General features: G+C 37.9%; 1 protein-coding gene across 2 annotated transcripts; it reads right to left on the bottom strand.

Moving 5' to 3' along the window:
- Positions 1-593: 593 nt before the first annotated feature.
- kdm4c (lysine (K)-specific demethylase 4C) lies at positions 594-20,767 on the bottom strand. 2 transcript variants are annotated; one of them, XM_073814411.1, is made up of 23 exons: positions 20,670-20,767; positions 18,623-18,798; positions 17,889-18,064; positions 17,117-17,231; positions 16,524-16,717; positions 16,349-16,398; positions 14,260-14,363; positions 14,026-14,163; positions 13,258-13,451; positions 12,952-13,118; positions 10,942-12,701; positions 9,083-9,194; positions 8,286-8,467; positions 7,973-8,195; positions 7,597-7,673; positions 6,759-6,814; positions 6,488-6,596; positions 5,084-5,272; positions 4,759-4,833; positions 2,204-2,374; positions 1,779-1,898; positions 1,596-1,688; positions 594-1,452 (listed from the first exon to the last, which is right to left on the bottom strand). In XM_073814411.1, the coding sequence occupies exons 2-23, from the start codon at positions 18,764-18,766 to the stop codon at positions 1,288-1,290; spliced, it is 4,614 nt and encodes a 1,537-aa protein (XP_073670512.1). In that variant the 5' UTR covers positions 18,767-18,798; positions 20,670-20,767; the 3' UTR covers positions 594-1,287. The 2 variants fall into 2 exon arrangements, with proteins under 2 accessions (XP_073670512.1, XP_065131031.2); XM_065274959.2 differs by having other exon boundaries at positions 18,623-18,802; positions 20,673-20,757.
- Positions 20,768-21,489: the final 722 nt, after the last annotated feature.

Below are 21,489 nucleotides of genomic sequence, written 5' to 3' on the forward strand. Positions count from 1 at the left end.
GGGGTTATATCTAAATGAAAACCATATGGTTCAGAGTATTTTTCATTTATATCTGAAAATACTTCTATGCAAATACATATGCTATGTATTTCTAGCATAAAGATGGTCAATTATTGGCAAAACAACATCCAAAACCTCTTGGGACTTTAGAATTTATAAAGCCTTATACCCTTATTCAGAAGAGATGTTTTTGGACGTGCCATAGCATTCCTATGCCACATGTTAAAGGGGACATTTCACAAGACTTTTTTAAGATTAAAAATAAATATTTGGTATGCCCAGAGTATGTATCTGAAGTTTTAGCTCAAAACACCATATAGATCATTTATTATAGCATGATAAAATTGCCACTTTGTAGGTGTGAGCAAAAATGTGCTGTTTTGGGTGTGTCCTTTTAAATGCAAACGAGTTGATCTCTACACTAAATGGTACTATCCCCTTCTGACATCACAAGGGGAGCCAAATTTCAATGACCTATTTTTTCACATGCTTGCAGAGAATTGTTTACCAAAGCTATGTTACCTGGTTGTTCTTTTTCACATTTTCTAGGTTGATAGAGGCACTGGGGACCCAATTATAGCACTTAAACATGGAAAAAGTCAGACTTTCATGATATGTCCCCTTTTAATACATTTAATCGTAAACAATATTTGCCAGTTTTTCAAAATAAGTTATAAAATCACAGTGTAATTGCATTCATTTAGTATTGATGAATATTATATATAGGGCCTTTAGAACAACTGCAACTGTAAAAGAAAAAAAGACACAGTTCTTCAGTTTTTCTCTAATTGTGAATCCATATGAAGAGTGTGTGTTTATTCAGCTGAGGTCAACACACAGTTCACAAAGCAAACATAAATCTCTTAATTTTTTCAACAGCTTTAAGCACCACTTAGAAAAGAAAGAATAAACCCCAAAATAAATAAAAAAGCTTTAAGTAAAAGGTGACATGTGCTTTGCTGGACATCAGTAGCAACTTTTGACATTTATACTGTTAAGCTCAAGGCTTGTAGTGTTAGTGACTAGTAATGGTGCATGGCACAAGACGAATAATTTACAAAGCAAGCATGCAGGGAAAATTAGTCTGAACAGTGTTGGGGACAATTATGAGATTACAATGCTACAGAATACCATTAGAGGCTAGAAAAACCTCTGGAATATAACAGGAGAAACTTCTAATTTAGAAAAACATTCTTGTCCCTGACATATGAGACCACAGTATTTCTGCAACGTTTAAAAATCATGGGCTCACTGATACACAATCTTGAATGACGAAATTGCAAACAGTCAGTTGTATTTGCTGCTATGTGTTTCCAAGGCCCTAGCGAAGGTTCGAGGGCTAATATGAGCGATGTAATCTGTCTGGAACCGGGAATTTGGTGTGCGTCGCCTTTTTCGTTCAGCTTGTGTAGTGAAGAAGGCATCCTGGAAACGCATGCTTGAGGCTGTTGACTGCAAACCGCAATCACGCAACCAATACGACCAAACCAAGCATTCACCACACAACACAGAAAAACAATTTAACAAAACATGAAAATAATACAAACTGTAGCTTTTGGTAATAAAAGATAAGAGTATATGAAGTGAGAACTCACCAGACGTGCTTTGACTTTTTTGGGTAGGTCTTCATCCAAAGTGTAAATGTCCTCTCTCTTTGCTAATACTTGAGATCCATCTTCAAATTCCACCTGGCACATACAACAACACAAGAGATGGTGTAGCAGCACTTTTATATTTATATGGGTGTCACAGAAAGGATATATTGTGCTTCTGTATACCTGGTACATATATGTAGTGTTGGAGCCAAGGTACTTGGCTCCATAATAAAGTCCATCGGGCCATTTCACCTGGACAGCCTCCCCGACCTCAGGAGGCCCAAGCTGGGCACAATCTCTGCTCTGTAGAGGGAAGGAGAATGGATTTCACTTAGAAACATTGTTAAAATACTAACAATGTTGTTCTCACATACATTTATAAGAGACAACGTATAGGCAGACTCTGTAAGCCTTCACATAACTTGGGAAAAATAGCTATGCATGTGTTTAGTAAGTTAAAGGCAATTTTATATTTTTAAATATTACATATAAAGGGCATAATAATAAAAATATATTTAATAAAACAAAACTGAAATGTGTTTTGTTCGTTTGTATGGATTAGTACAGTTAGCATAGTTATTATCAACAGAAGTGATAGCAACATTTACCACAATGTCTTCAGGGAATGTATCATTGCTGAATGAACCATCGTCGAACATGACTTCATAAAATGTTTGGGCTGTTGCTTGTGTAACACGAGAGCTATAGTAACGCAGGTTCTTGTGCTTGCTGATCACTGTCTGCCCCACTGTCAATTCACTTCTGCTCACTTTCACTTTCTGGGTAGAGAAAAAAATACTGTGTCAATAACATAATGCTTATGTCTGTGTTCTAATTAAGGAATAATTAAAGGCACAATATGTAAGATTTTTGCATTAAAATATCCCAAAACTACTAGCACAGTATTATATTTTTTTAACATGTAGTTTTCACAAATATTTTCAACAATGTTTGAATTAGCAGTTTAAAAAACATGCCGCCACTTTTAATTGTGTGCTCATAATTTCCATTACATGTATTTTTCAAGGTTATCTTCGCACACCGGACGCGCAGCTCAGCGCACCATCGCGTCTAGAACAACTCTGAGTTATCATACACCGGAAGTGCACATTAAATAGCGCTAGCTTAGTCAGATAGCGTATACTTCAAAATGCAAAATATACGTTAGCAGCCAATGTTAATCGTTAATGATTTGTGACAAATATGATGTTATTTAATGTTAAACTATGTGAGTGGCGCTCTGTAGCGCGACAGGGATTTGAGCAACTTCATGAGTTGTAGCTGGGCGCCGCGGACAGGCGCCACCTGTCGGTGCCGGTGTGCATATACTCATAGAAAACAATGTGTTTAACTTTTTTTAGAACGGTGCAGCGCTGTGCGACGCTGAGCTGCGCGTCTGGTGTGCAACCCCCTTAACTCCCCATAGGTCCACACCCTTTAAAAGGAAAACACCACTGTTTTTTTTTTCAATATTTTACTATGTTCTTACCTCAACTTAGACAAATTAATACATACCTATCTTTTTTCAATGTTACACTTAATCCTTAAACAGCGTGTCGTGAATGTGTAAATATGGTGGCACAAACTAAAATGTGGCAATTTTTTAAGTGGATAAAAAATTTGAACTATATTGTATGGCGAAATATTAAATTTTTTTATCCACTTAAATTGGGAAAACATGGAAGTGTTTGGTGGCTTCTAAATTTATCCTTGTTTGGATCCTAAGGAATGAGGGCTAGGCTAAATGCTAACACATTCACAACGTGCTGTGCAAAGATGAAGTGCACGCATTGAAAAAAGATAGGTATGTATTAATTTGTCTAAGTTAAGGTAAGAACATAGTAAAATATTGAAAAACGTTGGTATTTTCCTTTATAAGCACCATCAAGCTGCAGCCAGTTTTTGTTGTTCTAGCAATGAAAATTACACATTGTGCCTTTAAATAAAATGTGATCTTCATTATTCACCCCACTGGCTTTATTTCAATTTTTGCAAAATGTGTACTATTCCTTACATTAAAAAAAAAAATCACACACACAAAATGCAAATCACACAGTAGATCAAGTACAATACTATACATCAAGTTTTACATTTCAGAATCTGCTTGTTAAGTCATGATGTAAGAAATACTATTTCCGGGTCCAAGCCTCAACTCATTTCAGTAGAGGAAATTATTTAAACAACTGTTTATGAGCACTATTTATTCACATCACACATTTAAGTGAACATTTTATAAACTCACAGTGTACACTGCTTTCTCCAGGCTCACAGAATCACAGACAGCAATAATAATAATTAGGGGTGGGCCGATACGATATTTGGTATCAATATTAGTCCGATATTTGCGAAAATGGCTGGATCGAATATCGAAGAGGCCGGGGAGTACAATCCGATCCAATACTAACACATACCTTGTCATGGCAAATTGGGGTAAAGCGCGACTTGCTGAGCAACATGAATTTGCACAAAGTTGCACTTTAAATTGTCCAAAGTTACACCTTAACATTTTGAATTGTTTTGCTGACTAACTAAAAATGTTGCCTCTAGTCTGTTTGAAACATTTAAATAAAAATGAAGCAGCAGTATTGCACAATGTTTCACTGAGTCTTAAATTTGCTTTTTGTACGGCTAACAAATGTGTTATTTGCAGCTTAATTTATTAAAATGGCGATAGAGATGGTATTGGATCGGTATCGGTATCGACAGATACTCAAAGTTGTGGTATCGAGATCGGTATCAGACATGAAAAAGTGGTATCGGCCCAGCCCTAATAATAATTAGAAAAAAATCAATGTCCATGAGTCCATGTCTGGTCTTCTCGGATTCAGTTATGAAGTAAAAATTAGAATTGGGGGTTGTTGGTAATTTTGTATTATGATACAAGTGTATATTAGCGTGATTTTCCAGTTATTTGCCTATGGCATTTGAGATCGATTGGACCCGGAAGCAGCGCATGACATCAGACTTAACAGCAGATTAAAATTCATCATAATATTAAAAGATGTCAAAATGGCTTAACTATCCCAAGATGACAATGTAGTAGTAGATGTTTGGCAATATCTTAATTATAATTTTAAAAAGTGATGCAGTGAATGCTTTTCTTTTTTTAAATATTCATTATTCAATATGTTTTTTTGGCTTCAGAATACATAAATAAACCCACCGGAGTCATTTGGATTACTTTAATGATGGATGTATGTGCGTTTGGAGCTTTGCCATGATGATCCCCATATAAGATCTGAGATGACATGAGGATGGATAAATTATGTGAGAATTCATATACTATACTGTACTTTAAAGAACATCACATACTCTGTGTCATAAAATTAAGTTAAATACCATCAAAAAACAAGAACAGACAGCACATCAATAAAGATGAAGCGGAAAACCCTTGACAAGCTGAAACTAATCTAAAAGCATTGTTTCCAATCAATATGGCTGTGTAAGTGGTTTTGATCAATTAATCTATTTTTGTGGTCTACACTTACAGCACTGGAGCTCCGTGATTGGTGTCTGTGACAGGTGATAAAAACCACATACGGCCAATCATCAGGCTCCATGGGCACTCCAGCAGCATGAGCACAGGTGACATGGAAAGATGTGGGACAACGTCCACATGAGCACTGAATACACGCCCCAGACAGCTTTTTTATCCTGTTACGACAATATATACACTTCTACAGACAGAAAGAGAAAGAGGAAAATTTGAATGTGTATGAACAGAGTAACAGTTGTTTATAACTGTACACCAAAGAGCTTAATCCAGTCTACTGGTTATATAAGTTGATGAAACTAAAGTGGATGCTCTTTGCCTCTTTCATTTTGCGAGCATGTGAAAGTTTCATCAATTGCTCTGAAATGTCTGAGAAAGCCCTTACATGTGCATGTACAAAACGTTGTGCAGCATGTTTACTGATATTAGTGCGCATCAACTTAAACCTGTCATTTCTCCCGCTCGTGTTTTAACGAAAGCAGAGAGACACCCCCACAGACCATTCCCCTAAAAACGATCAGGACAGAAACGATTGAAAGTGGACAAAAGAGACAGATTAAAACACCAGGTGTGAATGGGCATGTGTCTCTGTCATCCACTTGTGTCAAAACGCATCTTAATACCAGGTATGGCCTACCATTTATCCACACATTGGGTGAACACATCTATACTCAATAATTGTTAATAAAACAAACTATTTGCCATGTCAAATACTTATTTCTGTGGATATACAGTATCAAAGAAACCAAAGCATTGAAAGCGCTCTCAAATGCCCACAATGGGCTTTTTTTTTTTAAAAGCACCTGCTGGTTAAAAACCATTTAGTGGATACACAGCCATAACTTATTTCTACACTGATGCTCTAAGGAACATTAAATTTCTTATGGGCTCTTAAAAACCCATTTACATACAATTTTATGGATGTTTGACAACCCTTAACTGTCCTTTATTGTCAAATATATGTGGACAGCACATTCTAATTAATGTGCTTGGCACCCATTACAAACAGGTGCATACTGTGAAACCAGTCATGCAGCCATACAATTTCAAAGCTTTTTGTAGAAAAATTGAGCATTCCTATTCCAGAAAGCGATGTCCATAAAGAAATGCTTTATTACTGTCAGTATAAATAACCTTGCCTGGCCTACACAAATGTTACTCCTCAACCCCATTGAAAATACTCGATGATTTGAAAAATAAACTGGATAATAGGAAAAATTGGGAACAAATCTCCACTGGCACTGGTTGTAACTTCTAGCAAACAGCCTTCCCAGAAGAATGAAACCTGTTCAACCAACAAATGCAGGACCAACTCACCAATAAAAAAATTGAATAAAATTGTCCCCATATTCATATATCTACTAGTATTAATGTAGAATATACATATGTGTTTACTTACCAGTTTATATCTCTGTACAGGTATGGCACTGACGTCAATAGGAGCTCTCTTCACCACGTCAATGAACTTCACCTCAGGGAGACCCACAGCGCACATCACATGGGCCCATCTACAGATTGTATATAATTCATGAGCCATTTTTTTTTTAACCACTGGCCTGGCTGAACTCCTGCTTGCTTATGTGTCTATTTTAACTACTGGAGAATGTGTGTAAAAAGCATCAGCGTTCTGGTTTGTTTTTTGTATAACACATCACTGTATTAGGGGTTACCTGTTGTCTGAAGTTCTTTTTAAAGCACCTCCTCTTAGGTTACACAAACAGCATCCCTGTTAAAAAAAAAATGACAGAAACATACAGACATGAACATGGTTTTTCTGTGCAAACAAATGAGGACCTCAGATGCAAAAGCCACTAAATGCTGCCTCTGTCAAAAACAAGATAATGATATTAAAGGGGACATATCATGAAAATCTGACTGTTTAAGTGCTATAATTGGGTTCCCGGTGATTCTATCAACCTAGAAATTTTGACAAAGAAAACAAAAACCCAGTAACTTAGTTTTGATAAACCATTGTCTGCAAGCATGTGAAAAAATAGGTCATTGAAATCTGGCTCCCCTTGTGATGTCAGAAGGGGATAATACCACCCCTTAATCTGCACTTTTCAACCATGACACTGCCATTTAGTGCAGAGATCAGCTCATTTGCATTTAAAAGGACACATCTAAAAATGACACATTTTTGCTCACACCTACAAAGTGCCATTTTTAACAAGCTATAATGAATTATCTATAAGGTATTTTGACCTAGAACTTTACATATGTACTTTGGGGACATCAAAGATTATTTGACATCTTAAAAAATCTTGTGAAATGCCCCCTTTAACTAAATACGTTCATTAAATAATTTTGCTTTAAATCCGACTAATCCCGGGAATTGAATGGCGAATTCAAAGATGCCGGTTTGTTTGCAAAATCATTTAGGAGCCTAATAAAAAAAACGTCAAAATCACTTATGTGAGCAAGTTTTGCATCTGAGCTCCTCAAATGTTAAATTAAGAAGTATGATATTAAACTTATAGAGAAAACATTGACTAATTAAAAACATACAGCTGCCAGGTCTCCGCTTTCACATCGGTCACATGTCCACACTGTGCCAATGTCATGAGCTGCAACACCGTAACAACCTGTGGACCAATCAAACTATATAAACTACGTATACATTCTCTCATATGTATATGTGATGCAGTCTGTGTATATGTATATTATGTGTATTGTGTATATGTGAAATCCAGGCTTAAGTCTTATAATCTAAACATAAGGAGCATTAAAATTTTATTTATAAAATTTTTGTGACTTACAGTGAATGTCACCCTTATATTTTAAATGTAAAACGCATCAACATTTCTTTTCCTTTATCTATATATTTATCTTTATATATTTGGACTTTAAATTACTAAGTTGTGAGGTGATCTCTTAGACATACTGGCATGAACTTGAACACAGCAATTGTTGCAGGCCACAAGAGGACTGGATCCATCCTCCTCCAAAAGCGTATTCAATGGGCAAGGACCCTCCTCATATGCGAAACAGATTTCAGGGATGAGGGGTCGTGATCTCGACCCTGCCTCAAGTGGCTCCGGGGTCTCCTGTGACTCTGTATCAGCACTCATTAATACTTCATGCTTTCTTTCATCCGTATTTTCACCCTGCGGAAAAGCGAAAACAACTTTTTTGTCTCATACTGTAGCACATACAAAAAATGTAAACGCCAAACTGGGTTTGTCTTTATGTGTTACCTGACAGTAAGGCATGAAGAGGGTGCAAACAGCACAGTGCGGAGCGGTTTTAGCTGCAGCCATGTTGTGCTCTCTTTCATATTGGAAATGGACTTTCCTGTGCTGCCACAAATGAACAAAAGGTTTTGCCCATTCCTCAGTCTCTGGTTCCTCTTCTTTAGATTCACACTCCTCTATGGTATCTGAAACACACACATTATTAAGCACTTTCAGTTGGAATACAAACAGAGAAAATGTCATGTAGCACGAAAAACATATGAAGCTCATACATAAAGATGTTTGAAGCAGATCTTATTTTAGAGTTGGGGCTTGAGGCTTTATGGGTTCAGTTGTGATAATAGTGCTGAAACTTCTGCACATTTTCACCCATAAAGGGAGGGAAGTTATACGTCAAGTCCGAAACAACTTAATTCCATACTAATACAGTGGCAAGAAAAAGTATGTGAACCCCTAGAAATAAATTGGTTTAAATAGCTCAGTGGTAAAGCGATGCATCACTATTACAGAAGGTCTTGGGTACGAAACCAGGGAACACACATGCTGAATAAATGTATTCCTTGTTATGCAATGTAAGTCGCTCTGGATAAATGCGTTTGCCAAAATAAAATAAAAATAAAAAAATAGGCTAAAAGCAATAGGCCAAAACAACAACAGTAGGTGAAAATAACCCAAATGACCGACTTGCATTCCGTTCCTGAATCATGTTCCTCTATCTGTCCCATATGATTTACTGTCATCTCCCCATTGTCATCTCTATTAAAACCATGAATTCCCAAAAAAGCAAAAAAGACATTTACCATCATCACTGGCAGCCTGTTGTTTTACAGCACTAGGTACAGCTCTGGCTGTTGGCTTTCTCAGGGGGTGACGCCAACTCTTGGTGGTCTTCTTAACATTTTGTATCTGATACTATGTGAGAGAAAGGTGTAAATGTAAGATTAATATAACTCATACGATGCTTTGCACAATCATAACATATTGTGGCCACCTTTTTGAGTGTATATGTGAATGTGTGTATATACTGGTTTATCATCCTAGTAAAATGTCAATATAAAAAGTGTCCAAACTAGACGCAACTAGTTTCCAGCAAGAAGTTATTTACCTTTTAACAAGAAAATGGAATGCAGCATGAAAAATTTAGCCAATTAGAGCTTTTTTTTATATATTTTGGTGGATTCTGATTGATGAATTCATATATTTGTGTATAATGACAATGACAAACTGAATGTTTAATTTATTTTCTTACTTAAAATGAATTGTGTGTTGTCCTTAACTAGACACATCTCAGTGTTATTTTTGGAATAACACACTTTGTGTTGTTTTAACACATCTTGTGTTGTACCTTTTATTTATTTGAAGACAAAAATCAACATGAAATGACTAGGGCGACCATACGTGCCATTCTTCCCGGACGCGTCCTGGCCAGGATTACGGTGCGTCTTCCAGAAGTCATATTTGTTGACAGCATACGCCATTCAGTTAAAACCAGAAGACATACAACCGTAATTTCATTCTTACCTTAAAATGTAACAGTTGTTTTTCTGTAATAATAATAATAATCCTCTATGAAGTATGCGGTCGACAAATACGACTTCCGGAAGACGCACCCGAAATCCTGGCCAGGACGCGCCTGGGAAGAATGGCACATATGGTCACCCAAGAAATGACACATATGTTTAAGGAAAACATCACTGTTTTTCAATATTTTACTATGTTCTTACCTCAACTTAGATGAATTAATACATATCTATCTTTTTTCAATGCATGCACTTTTAATCTTTGTACAGCGCTTTGTGAATGTGTTAGCATTAAGCCAACACCATTCATTTCTATGGCTCCAAACAAAAGTTTTAATTTGTGCCACCACACTTACTCATGTAACTACTCCTGTACTTCTCTTTAAATAGAGAAAACATGGAAGGGTTTGGTGGCTTCTAAATTCTTCCCTGTTTGGAGCCATAGGAATGAATGGGGCTAGGCTAAATGCTAACACATTTATGAGGTGCTGTACAAAGATTAAAAGTGCACGCATTGAAAAAAGATAGGTATGTATAAATTCATCTAAGTTAAGGTAAGAACAAAGTAATATATTGAAAACAGTGGTGTTTTCCTTTAAATATATAACACAAAACAATATGTAAAAAATGAACACATCCTTTCTTAAGGGGGTCGCACACTGGACGAGTCGCGTCTAGGACAACTCAGAGGTATCATAGAACCAGAAGTGCACATTAAATAGCGTGAGCTTAGTCAGATAGCGTCTACTTCAACATGCAAAATATACGTTAGCAGCCAATGTTAATCGTTAATGATTTTGGACAAATATAATTTTATTTAATGTTAAACTAGAGTGGCGCGACAGGGATTTGAGCAACTTCCTGAGTCGTAGCAGGGTTCCGCCGACAGGCGCCACCTGTTGGTGCTGGTGTGCGTACACTCATAGAAAACAATTTGTCTGATTTTTTTAGAGCGACCAGAATAGAATGTGTGGGATGGTTTTCTTCTGGCTGATCATAATGTACATTTCTTACATAACATGCAGTTATAAAGGACTTTTGATCAATGAAATTACACTGTGGGTGTGGATACCCAAGCTAATCCCTGGTTTATCACTTGGTTTGGAAAAGGTGCATAATCAAGGTGCACCAGAACTCACTGTGCACACTTCCCCTGGCTCCAGACCTGCTTCCCCACATTCAGGGTCACTCATAGCGTTCTCATCACTGGATTCACTGCTGCTCTCGGCACACTTATCTCCCGATTCACAGGAATCCGATTCGCTTGCGGACCCATCGTTTTCCGACTTGGCACCTTCGTAATACTCTTGATTTTTTATCTCCTCCGGCTGAAGTTGCTGAGAGCCTGTTTCCTCTCCAAGAACACACGTTTCAGCTGCTTCCACCTCCATCTTCTGGAGCTGCAGATCTGGAGGAAGGTTTGGTGTCATCTCAGACCCAGGGCACTGCATGGAGCTGCGTTCCAAGTTGCCCCAGGCCTGTGTGCAAGGTGAAAAGTTTGGAGAATCATGGAACTTGCCTGGTTGGCAGCCTGATTCAGACCACATAGTGTAGGGAAGTGAGTCATGGGCGTAGTCTGTGAGACTGCTCGCACCTTTGGAAATACCCACCGCCAGCTCAGGCTCCAAACTTTCAATGAGCACCGCAGGATTCTGGGAGCTGAGGTTTTTCCAAATGGTTGAAGTGAAAGGTTTGGAATCTACAAATGGGCTCGCGGATGCAGTGAGAGAGCTGGGCTGTTCTTCAACACACACAGTAGTTTGTTTGTTATCCGATGAAACATCAAGAGGACATGAGCTGTCAAAAATTTCAGAGGCCATGTCTGATACTGCAGGACATTGCTTAAGACTGTTAGTAGGGATTTGAAGTTGTTCAGCGGACAGTGGAACAGTGGAAGTGTGTGTGTCCTTGTGTTGAGTTTTCTGGTTTGCGAATGGGAGTGTATATTTATGTCCTTCCTGTCTAGACTTTTTTTCTGGTGGTTCCCATTGCGTTGAGGTGAAAGATGCTAGTTCGGATATACAAGTGTCTGAGTTACTTGATTGGCTGGCACCTTTTTGGGTTGTAGTGAAAGACCAATGGGTACATGCTCTTTGAGTTGCCATGTCATCTGTTAAAACAGGAGGTAAGTTTGGGTTTTCCAGATGGAGAGCAGGTGCTGCACTAGTGTTCGGATCATTACAAAGGAGTTTTGTGGAGTCCGTTTGGACAGCCAGAGTAAGTGAGGGCATTTCTGGTGCGAGAGATTGAGAATTCAATCTTTCATCTTCCGTTAGCTCGGGCATCAATAGAGGCATTTCCGAAAATAAAGCAGCATGTTGGATTCCAGAGTTTTTCTTGCGTTCTGAGGAGTCTGAGGCTAAACGGATTGAGCTTTGCTCAGTGTAAAGTGCTGATGCACCGCAGTCGATACTGCTCTCAGTCAAGATATCGGCGGTTGTGTCGTCCGTTTCAATTTTAGCTTGCTGCGATCCACTTTCCAGAAATAGAGCTGCAGTACCTCTGAAGTCGAGTGATGGTAAATAGATCACCGGAGTAGAAGGTGTACTTTTTTCAGAGGCCGATTCACAGTTCGAGTTTACCATCTGATTTGAACTTTCAGCAGTTCTTTGCAAATTAGGAGTAACACCTACAGTCATGGCACTCTCTAAAGATTCAGGTCCAGGCTGCACATTGGAGTTTGAGCTTGTGGACACCTGATCTTCATCTAACATTAAAGACTCCTGAGCATTTGTATGACCGACATCAGGGTCTCTCTGGCAGGATGTAGCCGTGAGCGGAGGGGTCAAGGGTCTCTCTGGGGAAGAACCTCGGAGTTGTCTGGAGGACTGGGCCAGCAAATCACTTTGTACTCTTGTCACTTTAACAACGCACATTTGTCGACATGAGCCAGCAAGCCCTAAGAACAAACAAAAACACAAGCAAATATTAAAGCTGCTGATAGTGCTGTTGCTTTCAACACTTGCTGGTAACTTTTAGTTAATTGGGTGCTAAAACTATGTTGGAAATCACACACCCATAACATTAGTGTTGAATGCAAATTACAAGTCAGTTCCAAATGTTGGGAGTGAATCCCCTATATGTTAGTTTCATATCTGTACAGAACAAGACTGACTTTTTATGACAGCATAAAAAAATGAAATCCTAACCTTTCATTTCGCTTGAATGCTGTTGCTCTTTCTTGTGTTCCACAAGGATTTCCTCTTCCTTGTCATTTGATGATAAAGTTGCGCCTCTACTCCTTCGAGCACCCCTTCTCACTGATGTGGTATCCACGGTTTTCGATTGTTTGGAGCATGCACGTGGGTAGTGGACACTGTTGATGGACAAAATAAATAAGGTCTAGATAACAGCGCACACTGCAACACTGATACTACTTGTGTTATTTTCTGTGTAAAATGTTTTCTTGTGGCACAAGACATCAAGCTTGCAGTGTTTGGTTAACTTCTTCATACCTTTTGGCGATGGGTGTTTTCCTCCGACGTCTCTGAAGCCAGCTCTGCAGCTCAGGTGTGGTGCTAGGCGTGGCTAGGGTGTGATCCAATGAGCATGGGTCTTTACCTTGTGTCCAAGCCTGGTAGCGGTCTGGCTGGAATCGTCTGACAAACGGGTCCATTGAGATCTTCACCATGTCCTTACTGCACGTACACTGCAAGACATGAAAGTGTGCTATATATTCATAAGCTGTAGGTTGCGTTGTAGTGAAGACCACATAAACCGAGACCAAGTCATGCCCAAGACAGGCCGAGACAGAGACAAGACCAAGAATTTGAAGGGTCAAGACCAAGTCAAGACCAAGACAGTCCGAGACCAATTCAAGACCAAGACTAGTGCAAGTCACTGCATTAAAACACTTATGATAAAATGTGGAATATGCATATGATTAGGCACTTCTCGTGTTTGTGTGTGTATGCCATGAAAGAAGTTGATAAAATAAAAAAATATAATAAATTGGCACCATAAAAATCAGTAAATTATAATTTAATAATTAATGATGGAAAATAATATCGTGATATGCCATTAATTGTGGTCTTGACCTGTCTTGAAATAAAATTCAGAGTCCTCTTTGTCTGAGACCAAGACCTTTAAAAAGTGGTCTCAAGACGCGTCTCAAGACCAAGATCGATCTCAAGTACTACAACACTAGCTGTAGGTAATACACAAAATTGCACAAAAGCAGTTTGACAGACTCCCAAAAAGCCAGAAACAGTGCCTTTAAATACCTGAGTTGCAACTTTGCCATAATCAATCCACCGGATGCTGGCAAAGTTGGTGGATTCAGCACAGTTGAAGCCATGGTTGAATCCAGCATGGTAACCATAGGGAAATGTGATCATAAACTCGCCCGCCTCCTGTGTAATCTGTTAAAAGTCATCAGTTTATTGCAAATAAATTGTGAAGAAAAGACATCACAACAGTTAAAAGGTTAGAATTTTTTTTAAAGGAATCTGACTTGCCTTATCAAATGGGATGCTGTATTTCTTTAGTACAGAAGGGGATATTATGGTCATCTTGTGCCGCAGGAATGCCTCACAGCTTTTATAGCTGTTCGGAAAGAAACCTAAGGACAAAAATACATTTATCATACCAAATCCAAAAACATATTTGTCAGGGGTAAACAGAACTGTCACAAGTTGAGGCCAGTGCTGTGTTGTCACTGTGTTGTGTTTGATGGTCACGTACAAGTGTTTAGTCTGACAGCAATAGTCTTGGCAACGTTGGTTAAAATGAGTTGAAAATTATAAACAAATCATTTTCCAGCAAGTGTGTAAATTTGCAACTATTATAGAAAATAGAAACAAATACATTATTTGCTATAAAGTGCGTTTACTTATATACTGTAAAAAATGATTTACTGCCTTTTTTTGTTGAATCAACTCAGAATTACAAGTCATTTCAACTTACTATTATTTATCTTGCAAAAATATTAAAAAGAAAATACCACCGTGATTTCCCCATTTAAAGACTATGGCCAAGTTACATGAGTAGTTACACGAGTAAGTATATCAGCAAAAAATAAATTGTGGCGATTTTTTTTAAGCATTTAAAAAATGATAACTATATTGTATGGCGGAAGAGCACTTAGTTTGCAACACTTCAACCTTGGTGCGCAGTAACATCATCACTCCTGACTACTCCCCCTTTCCTTCAAACTTCCATAATATTACTGCCCGCAGAGGTCGAAGTGCTGCAAACTAAGTGCTCTTCCGCCATACAATATAGTTCTCATTTTTCATCCGTAAAAAAAAATTGCCACATTTTTTTGTGTGTCACCATACTTACTCGTGTTACTACTCATGTAACAGTCTTTAAATAGGGAAAACATGGAAGTGTGTGGTGGCTTCTCAATTCAACCCTGTTTGGATCCTAAAGGAATGAATGGGGCTAGGCTAAATGCTAACACATTCACGATGCACTGTACAAAGATTAACTGCACGCATTGAATAAAGATAGGTATGTATTCATTCGTCTAAGTTGAGGTAAGTACATAGTAAAATATTGAAAAATGGTGGCGTTTCCCTTTAAAGGAACACACCCAGATTTTGGGAATTAAGTTAATTCACCGTATCCCCCAGAGTTAGATAGGTCAATACATACCTCTCTCTTCTCCGTGCGTGCTGTAACTCTGTCTGACGCAGCCCCCCTGCTAACTTAGCTTAGCACAAAGTCTGTAAGTGAATGGCTCCAGCTAGCAAACTGCTCCCAATAAGTGACAAAATAACGCGAACATTTTCCTATTTATGTGTTGTGATTTGTATAGTCACACCGTGTACAAATAACAAGGTGATGAGACACAGCGATCTTTTAACAGTATACATACTGGGAACTATATTCTCTGAAAACGAAGCACTGCTACATGGGCGGAGTGATTTGCACAACTCTGACCGAACTCTCTGCTCCTCACCAGGGGCTTCTCGGGTGCTGCGAGCAAATCACTCCGCCCAAGTAGCAGTCCTTCGTCTTCAGAGAATATAGTTCCCAGTATGTATACTGTAAAAAGATCGCTGTGTCCCATATCACCTTGTTATTTGTACACGGTGTGACTATACAAATCACAACACATAAATAGGAAAATGTTTGCGTTATTTTGTCACTTATTGGGAGCAGTTTGCTAGCTGGAGCCATTCACTTACAGACTTTGTGCTAAGCTAAGCTAGCGGGAGCTGCGTCAGACAGAGTTACAGCACGCACGGAGATGAGAAAGGTATGTATGGACTTATCTAACTCTGGGGGATACGGTGAATAAGCTAAATTCCCAAAATCTGGGCGTGTTCCTTTAAGGCTCAACAGTATGGTTTTATGCAGTACAGTTTTGCAAAACCATTTACTTTTCACTTGGTCTATTGCATAAAAGTAAAAAAAAGTAGGAATTTTACATTTACAATTACGCATTTGACAACACGTTTATCCAAAGTGACTTACAGTGCATTACAAGATATACATGTTTATCAATATGTGTGTTCTTTCTCTGGTTTCGAACCCATAACCTTTTTGCGCTGTTAACACAATGCTATTCCAAAGAGCTATACAGGTGCACATATTTACCTATAGCGAGACGCTCTAATCTCTTTCCATGCTCTGGAGGGATGGCATACCTGCAGAATTATGACATATATTTCGTTTTTAAACATTTTTTGTGACAAGCTCAATGGCAAAAGTCATTGGCAAATCAAGTAAAGACTATAATTTCTACTATACATCTCCAATGAGTGTGTCCTACCAGGATTTGGGCTCTCCGAAGTGCAGGTAGTTGATGCTGTAGAGGTCCATGTCCTCTGTGTGCCAGGAAAAGCTGGTCTTCCACATGCCAAAGTACAGATACGGTGTGTTTACTCCCTGAATCGACACACCGCAGTCTTCCTCTATCACATCCAAGACTGAGTTCAAGTGCCCAATATTCCACTCATCAATGCCCTGAGATCCAAGAGGTATACAACATCACAACTCTAACCTGCTTACCAATATACAGAACTACCGTATTGTTACAAGATACCATACTCGTTTTCAGGATATAAGGGACATTGCATTTGTACAGTACTTAATTATACAGAATCATTCAGAACCTAAGTATATTATAGCATCATGGTTTTTACATCTGATAACTTCAACAAGTTGCTCAGTTCAAGGGGACAGTTGTTAAAATATATGCATGCATGAAAAATCTTTAATTCAAATGTAAATTTTAACAGAAGAACGATAAATGATAAATGTTTAACAAGAAAAGCTTTGATGACTTCCTATGGTTTACAGCCAATTTATAAATTCACACTCATTATTTACAAAGGTGATTATTCTTAAATTCTGCATCCTCACCTCATCGTAGAAAGTGCCGCTCACATCAGCACCATAGATGGGAGAGACAAACGTCAGATTCTTCCAGTACTTCCTCTCCAGGTCTTCATAGTTCAGGTATCGAGGTGTGCAGTACCTGAGTAGGTAAATCACACATCTCCTGATGGCCTTATAGGTAATCCATCATTTAAAAGAAACTTTATACAAAGTCCAGCACAAAAGAAAATGCCATGTTTTACAGCTGCATATAGCTTGGTACACTACACAGTATTTGATCATAAACTGCTTGAACTGAGGCACACAAACCTGCAACTTGTTACACCCCTAAATATTCCTATCAAATAACAGAAGTTGCTATGCAAATGAATTACATTTATACAAATAAAACCTAGCTCATAGGTTCTGGCATATGATTGGAAAAATAACAGAAGCAAATGCACTAAAACATTATGTGCCAAACTTTATTTGCATCCTTTAAAGGCGGGGTGCATGATTTTTGAAAAACACTTTGGAAAAGGGAGTCGGGCCGAGTACCAAAACACACTTGTAGCCAACCAGCAGTAAAGGGCATGTCTACTAACTGACATTGTTGCCTGAGTTGCGTATGTGTGGGGCGGGTCTATCAAAAGAAGGTCCAGATTCTATTGGGGTAGGGGCGTGTTTTTTTAGGTGATTTCAAATGTCAACATTAGCTTTTAGAGATCATGCACCCCGCCTTTAAATGTAGTTGAGAGTAGAATGGTGGCATGTTACTTCCAATCCAAACATGTGTATTTTTGTGTGCGTCACTTACATGTCACTGTTGGCCAGTCTCCGAAACTCCTGCACAGTGAGAGGCTTCTTCTGGATGTTGTACTGAGTAAAGAGTCCTGATTGGCCAGCCACCATCTGCTGTATAGGGGCTTGGATGACAAAATCATCAATATCATCGTAATTTTGGCGTGGCTTCCAACCCTTGGGTGGAATAACCTGCGAACAAATTCAGATCAGCTGTAAGAATTTGGAGGGATGAATTAATTTTGTTGCACATGCAGTGTTGGAACTGAGGGGAGTCGTGGGGTTCTGGACTCCCTCATTAGCATAAAGGGACCGCAGACCCCTACAAGAAAAACTATTTAACTTGGGGTTATATTTTGCCTTGGTAAACAATTGCTTTGACATAAAATTACTTTAATGACTAGAAAATAGATTTCTGTTTCTTTCGTGAACTGTTAAAAAATGGGAATGACACAGCAGATCTGTCTCTTCACCTAATAAAAGTTGCAATGCTTAATTTATTCATTGTTGTTTATACTCACGTTTACCTTTGTGAAAAACAGTATGCTAAATGTGTAGGTACTTCATCTAATTCAGTACCTACTGTCACAGAATGCAATTTTGGACGCAGCCTATGTGTATATATTGTACAATTAGATCTGCACAACAAATTACACAAAAAATATGACACAGATATTACCGACTGCAGCTATGTTATACAACATAATAATCGCTCACACACACAAAATGCATGCACTGCAAACACCCAACCTTAGCTAGGCCGGCACGATGAGCTCCCTGAGACTCCATATACACCAAGTACTGGTTGAAGTCTTTAAACTCCTCCATGGTGGGTCTGAAAGTCATGATTTTACAGGCAGGGTTAGCAGAGGCGTTTGCCCCTGCACCTGCCATGCTGACCCGTCCCTCCCGCCTCCCAGAGGCTTTTTCCTGAAGAGCAATGAACAATTTTGATCAAACATTAAAACATGATAAACACAATTAAATGTTTTATCTTATGTTTTATAAAAGTTAAAGGGATATATACACAAAAATGAAAATTCTATCTTCAGTTACTCACGTAAATATATTTCTTTTTTCTGATGAACACGAAGGAAGGTACAGTATTTTGGGGAATATTTGTAAACAAACCAATTGAGCCCCATTTACTTCCATAGTGAGATAAAAGAATACTATCGAAGTAAATGGGACTCTTGAACGATTTGGTTACAAACATTCCTCAAAATATATTTCCTTGTGTTTATCAAAACAAAGAAATGTAAGCAAGTTTGGTGTAAATGATGACAGAATTTTCATTTTCAGGTGACCTGTCCCTTTAAGATAAAACCATATTTACTAGTTCCAAGCAATTATTTAATTTTCTAAGACATTTTAATATAAACTACAGACCTAACAAGCATTATATCACTGTTTAGGTAAAAAAAAAATCTGTAGGATACTTTACACTGTAAAACCTAAAAGTTAACTCAACTCAAACCATTTAAGTAAACCGGTTGCATTAAACCATTTAAGTTTTAAAACACATACATTTGAGTACTATGAACTTAAACAAATTAAGTCATATGCAGTTATGCACTTATATTTAACTTCACACTACTTAAATATAAGTGCACAATTGCACATGACTCAAGTTCACAGTACTTAAATTTGTGTGTTTTAAAACTTAAATGGTTTAAGGCAACCGGTTTCCTTAAATGGTTTGAGTTAAGTTAACTGTTTTACAGTGTAGTATTAGTTGACTGTAAACTGTATTCAAATTTCTGGATACTACTGTGTGAATATTCTGTAAATATTAACATATACCACAGGATTTACTACAGTTTATCTGTTCTCTGAAGATTATAGTACATAATACTAGTTTACAAATGAACAAAGGTATGGAAATTACTGTAATATACTACAGTATACTATAATATACTGCAGTTCACAACTAATGTAGTTCAATACTAAAATATACTATAGTACTTACTACAGTTTATCAACTCACTATAACTAACATTACACAATAATATAGTATACATTAACAAAGTGTAGTAATAATTTAATATACTCTACTGCAGTATACTATAATAGATACTAAAGTATATATACAGTATTTACTACAGTTTATCAAGTGTAGTGATTACAATACAACAATACTATAATTTACTACAGTACTACTACATAATACTTTAAAATACATGAACAAATAGTAATAACTACAGTAGCCTATAATATACCACATGAATATACTATAATGTATTACAGTTTACTATAGTTAATACTAAAGTATATTGCGGTATTATTATCATCAACATCATCATGTGGATACTGCTGACAGTAGCCTACCCACACGAATATTTATTTATTCTGAAGATATTTGCTGTTAGATCAAATGTGTGCCATAAAATAATTCGCGACGCATTAGATAAGATCCGATTCCGTATTAAAGCACAATGCACCAAGCTGCCACAAAAACATTTATGCACGTATAGTTAAGTTTAAAATGCACGGGCCCACCCTGATAAACTGTTGATAAAACAATGACATAAAACGAGTAAAGAGATTGGCGAAATGTATAAATAAAATGTAATCTCTTAAGTATAAGCTCGTGCGTTCTCATTTTAACGTTCTGAATATAACTGTGGTTGTAGTAAGGACAGGAATTAGTTAGCTTATTAGCTGCTACAGTGATAATATCAAATGTCTAGTACTACAGTTTCGCTATTGTAGCTGTTGTCTGAGCCCATAGTCTGGAAATTAACGGGCGTCTGTGCTCGCAGTTCATCCGCGATCTGTCACGCGTTCGGATCAGAAATACCTCAGTAAACTGTGATCGTGGGCACGCACTCCAGTCCCTTTAAACGTCCCAGCTGATGCACTTCATGACAGCTCTCTCTTCTCACACGATTTCACCTCTGCTTCTCTTCATCTCAACCTGAGTTTAGAAGAGTACAGAGCCATCTAGTGGCCTGTATGTCACGCTATATTATATCATACTGTTCAGGGGACACACTGCAATCTTTTTTTTTTTTTTTTTTTTTACAGCTGTACGTGTCTGCCTTGTGTTTTGTGTCAGAGTGTTTGTATCCTGATTCTTATTGTGGTGTTTTGTACTTTGTTTCGGGATATGGACTCATGTTTGTCTCTTATCTGATTTTCAGCACATTGCCCTTGATGCATTTCTACAGTAGACCTATGTGCTATCCTTTGTCTTGCTGTGTTTTATGGTGGAACATGAAGTCTGGGTTTCATCACTTATAGTTTGGCATGTATATCGTGTGGTTGCAATCTTAATGCACATTCATGTCTTAGTTCTGTTTCATGGTGTCAGGGCCTTAAGTCATGCTTTGTATTTATTGTATTCTGTGATTAGAGTGTTCCTGTGTTTTCTCTTGAACCCATGGATCATGATCTTTATTTGCCATCTGCTATAGGCCTTATGCTGTGTTTTGTTTAGATGCACATGACCATTGTTTTCTGTGTGTCATGTGCTCTCCTGTTTTGTGTCTTTACCCTGACCCATTGTTCACTGGTTAATAATCCAATTATTAGTTCATCCCGTTCACCTGCCTTCCCCTACCCTCTTTAGTTCCTCCCCTGTTTAATACCCTTGTGTTTGCTGTTCTGTGCTGGTT

This window comes from Paramisgurnus dabryanus, chromosome 4 (genome assembly GCF_030506205.2).
Source record: "Paramisgurnus dabryanus chromosome 4, PD_genome_1.1, whole genome shotgun sequence".
Taxonomy (NCBI): Eukaryota; Metazoa; Chordata; class Actinopteri; order Cypriniformes; family Cobitidae; genus Paramisgurnus; species Paramisgurnus dabryanus.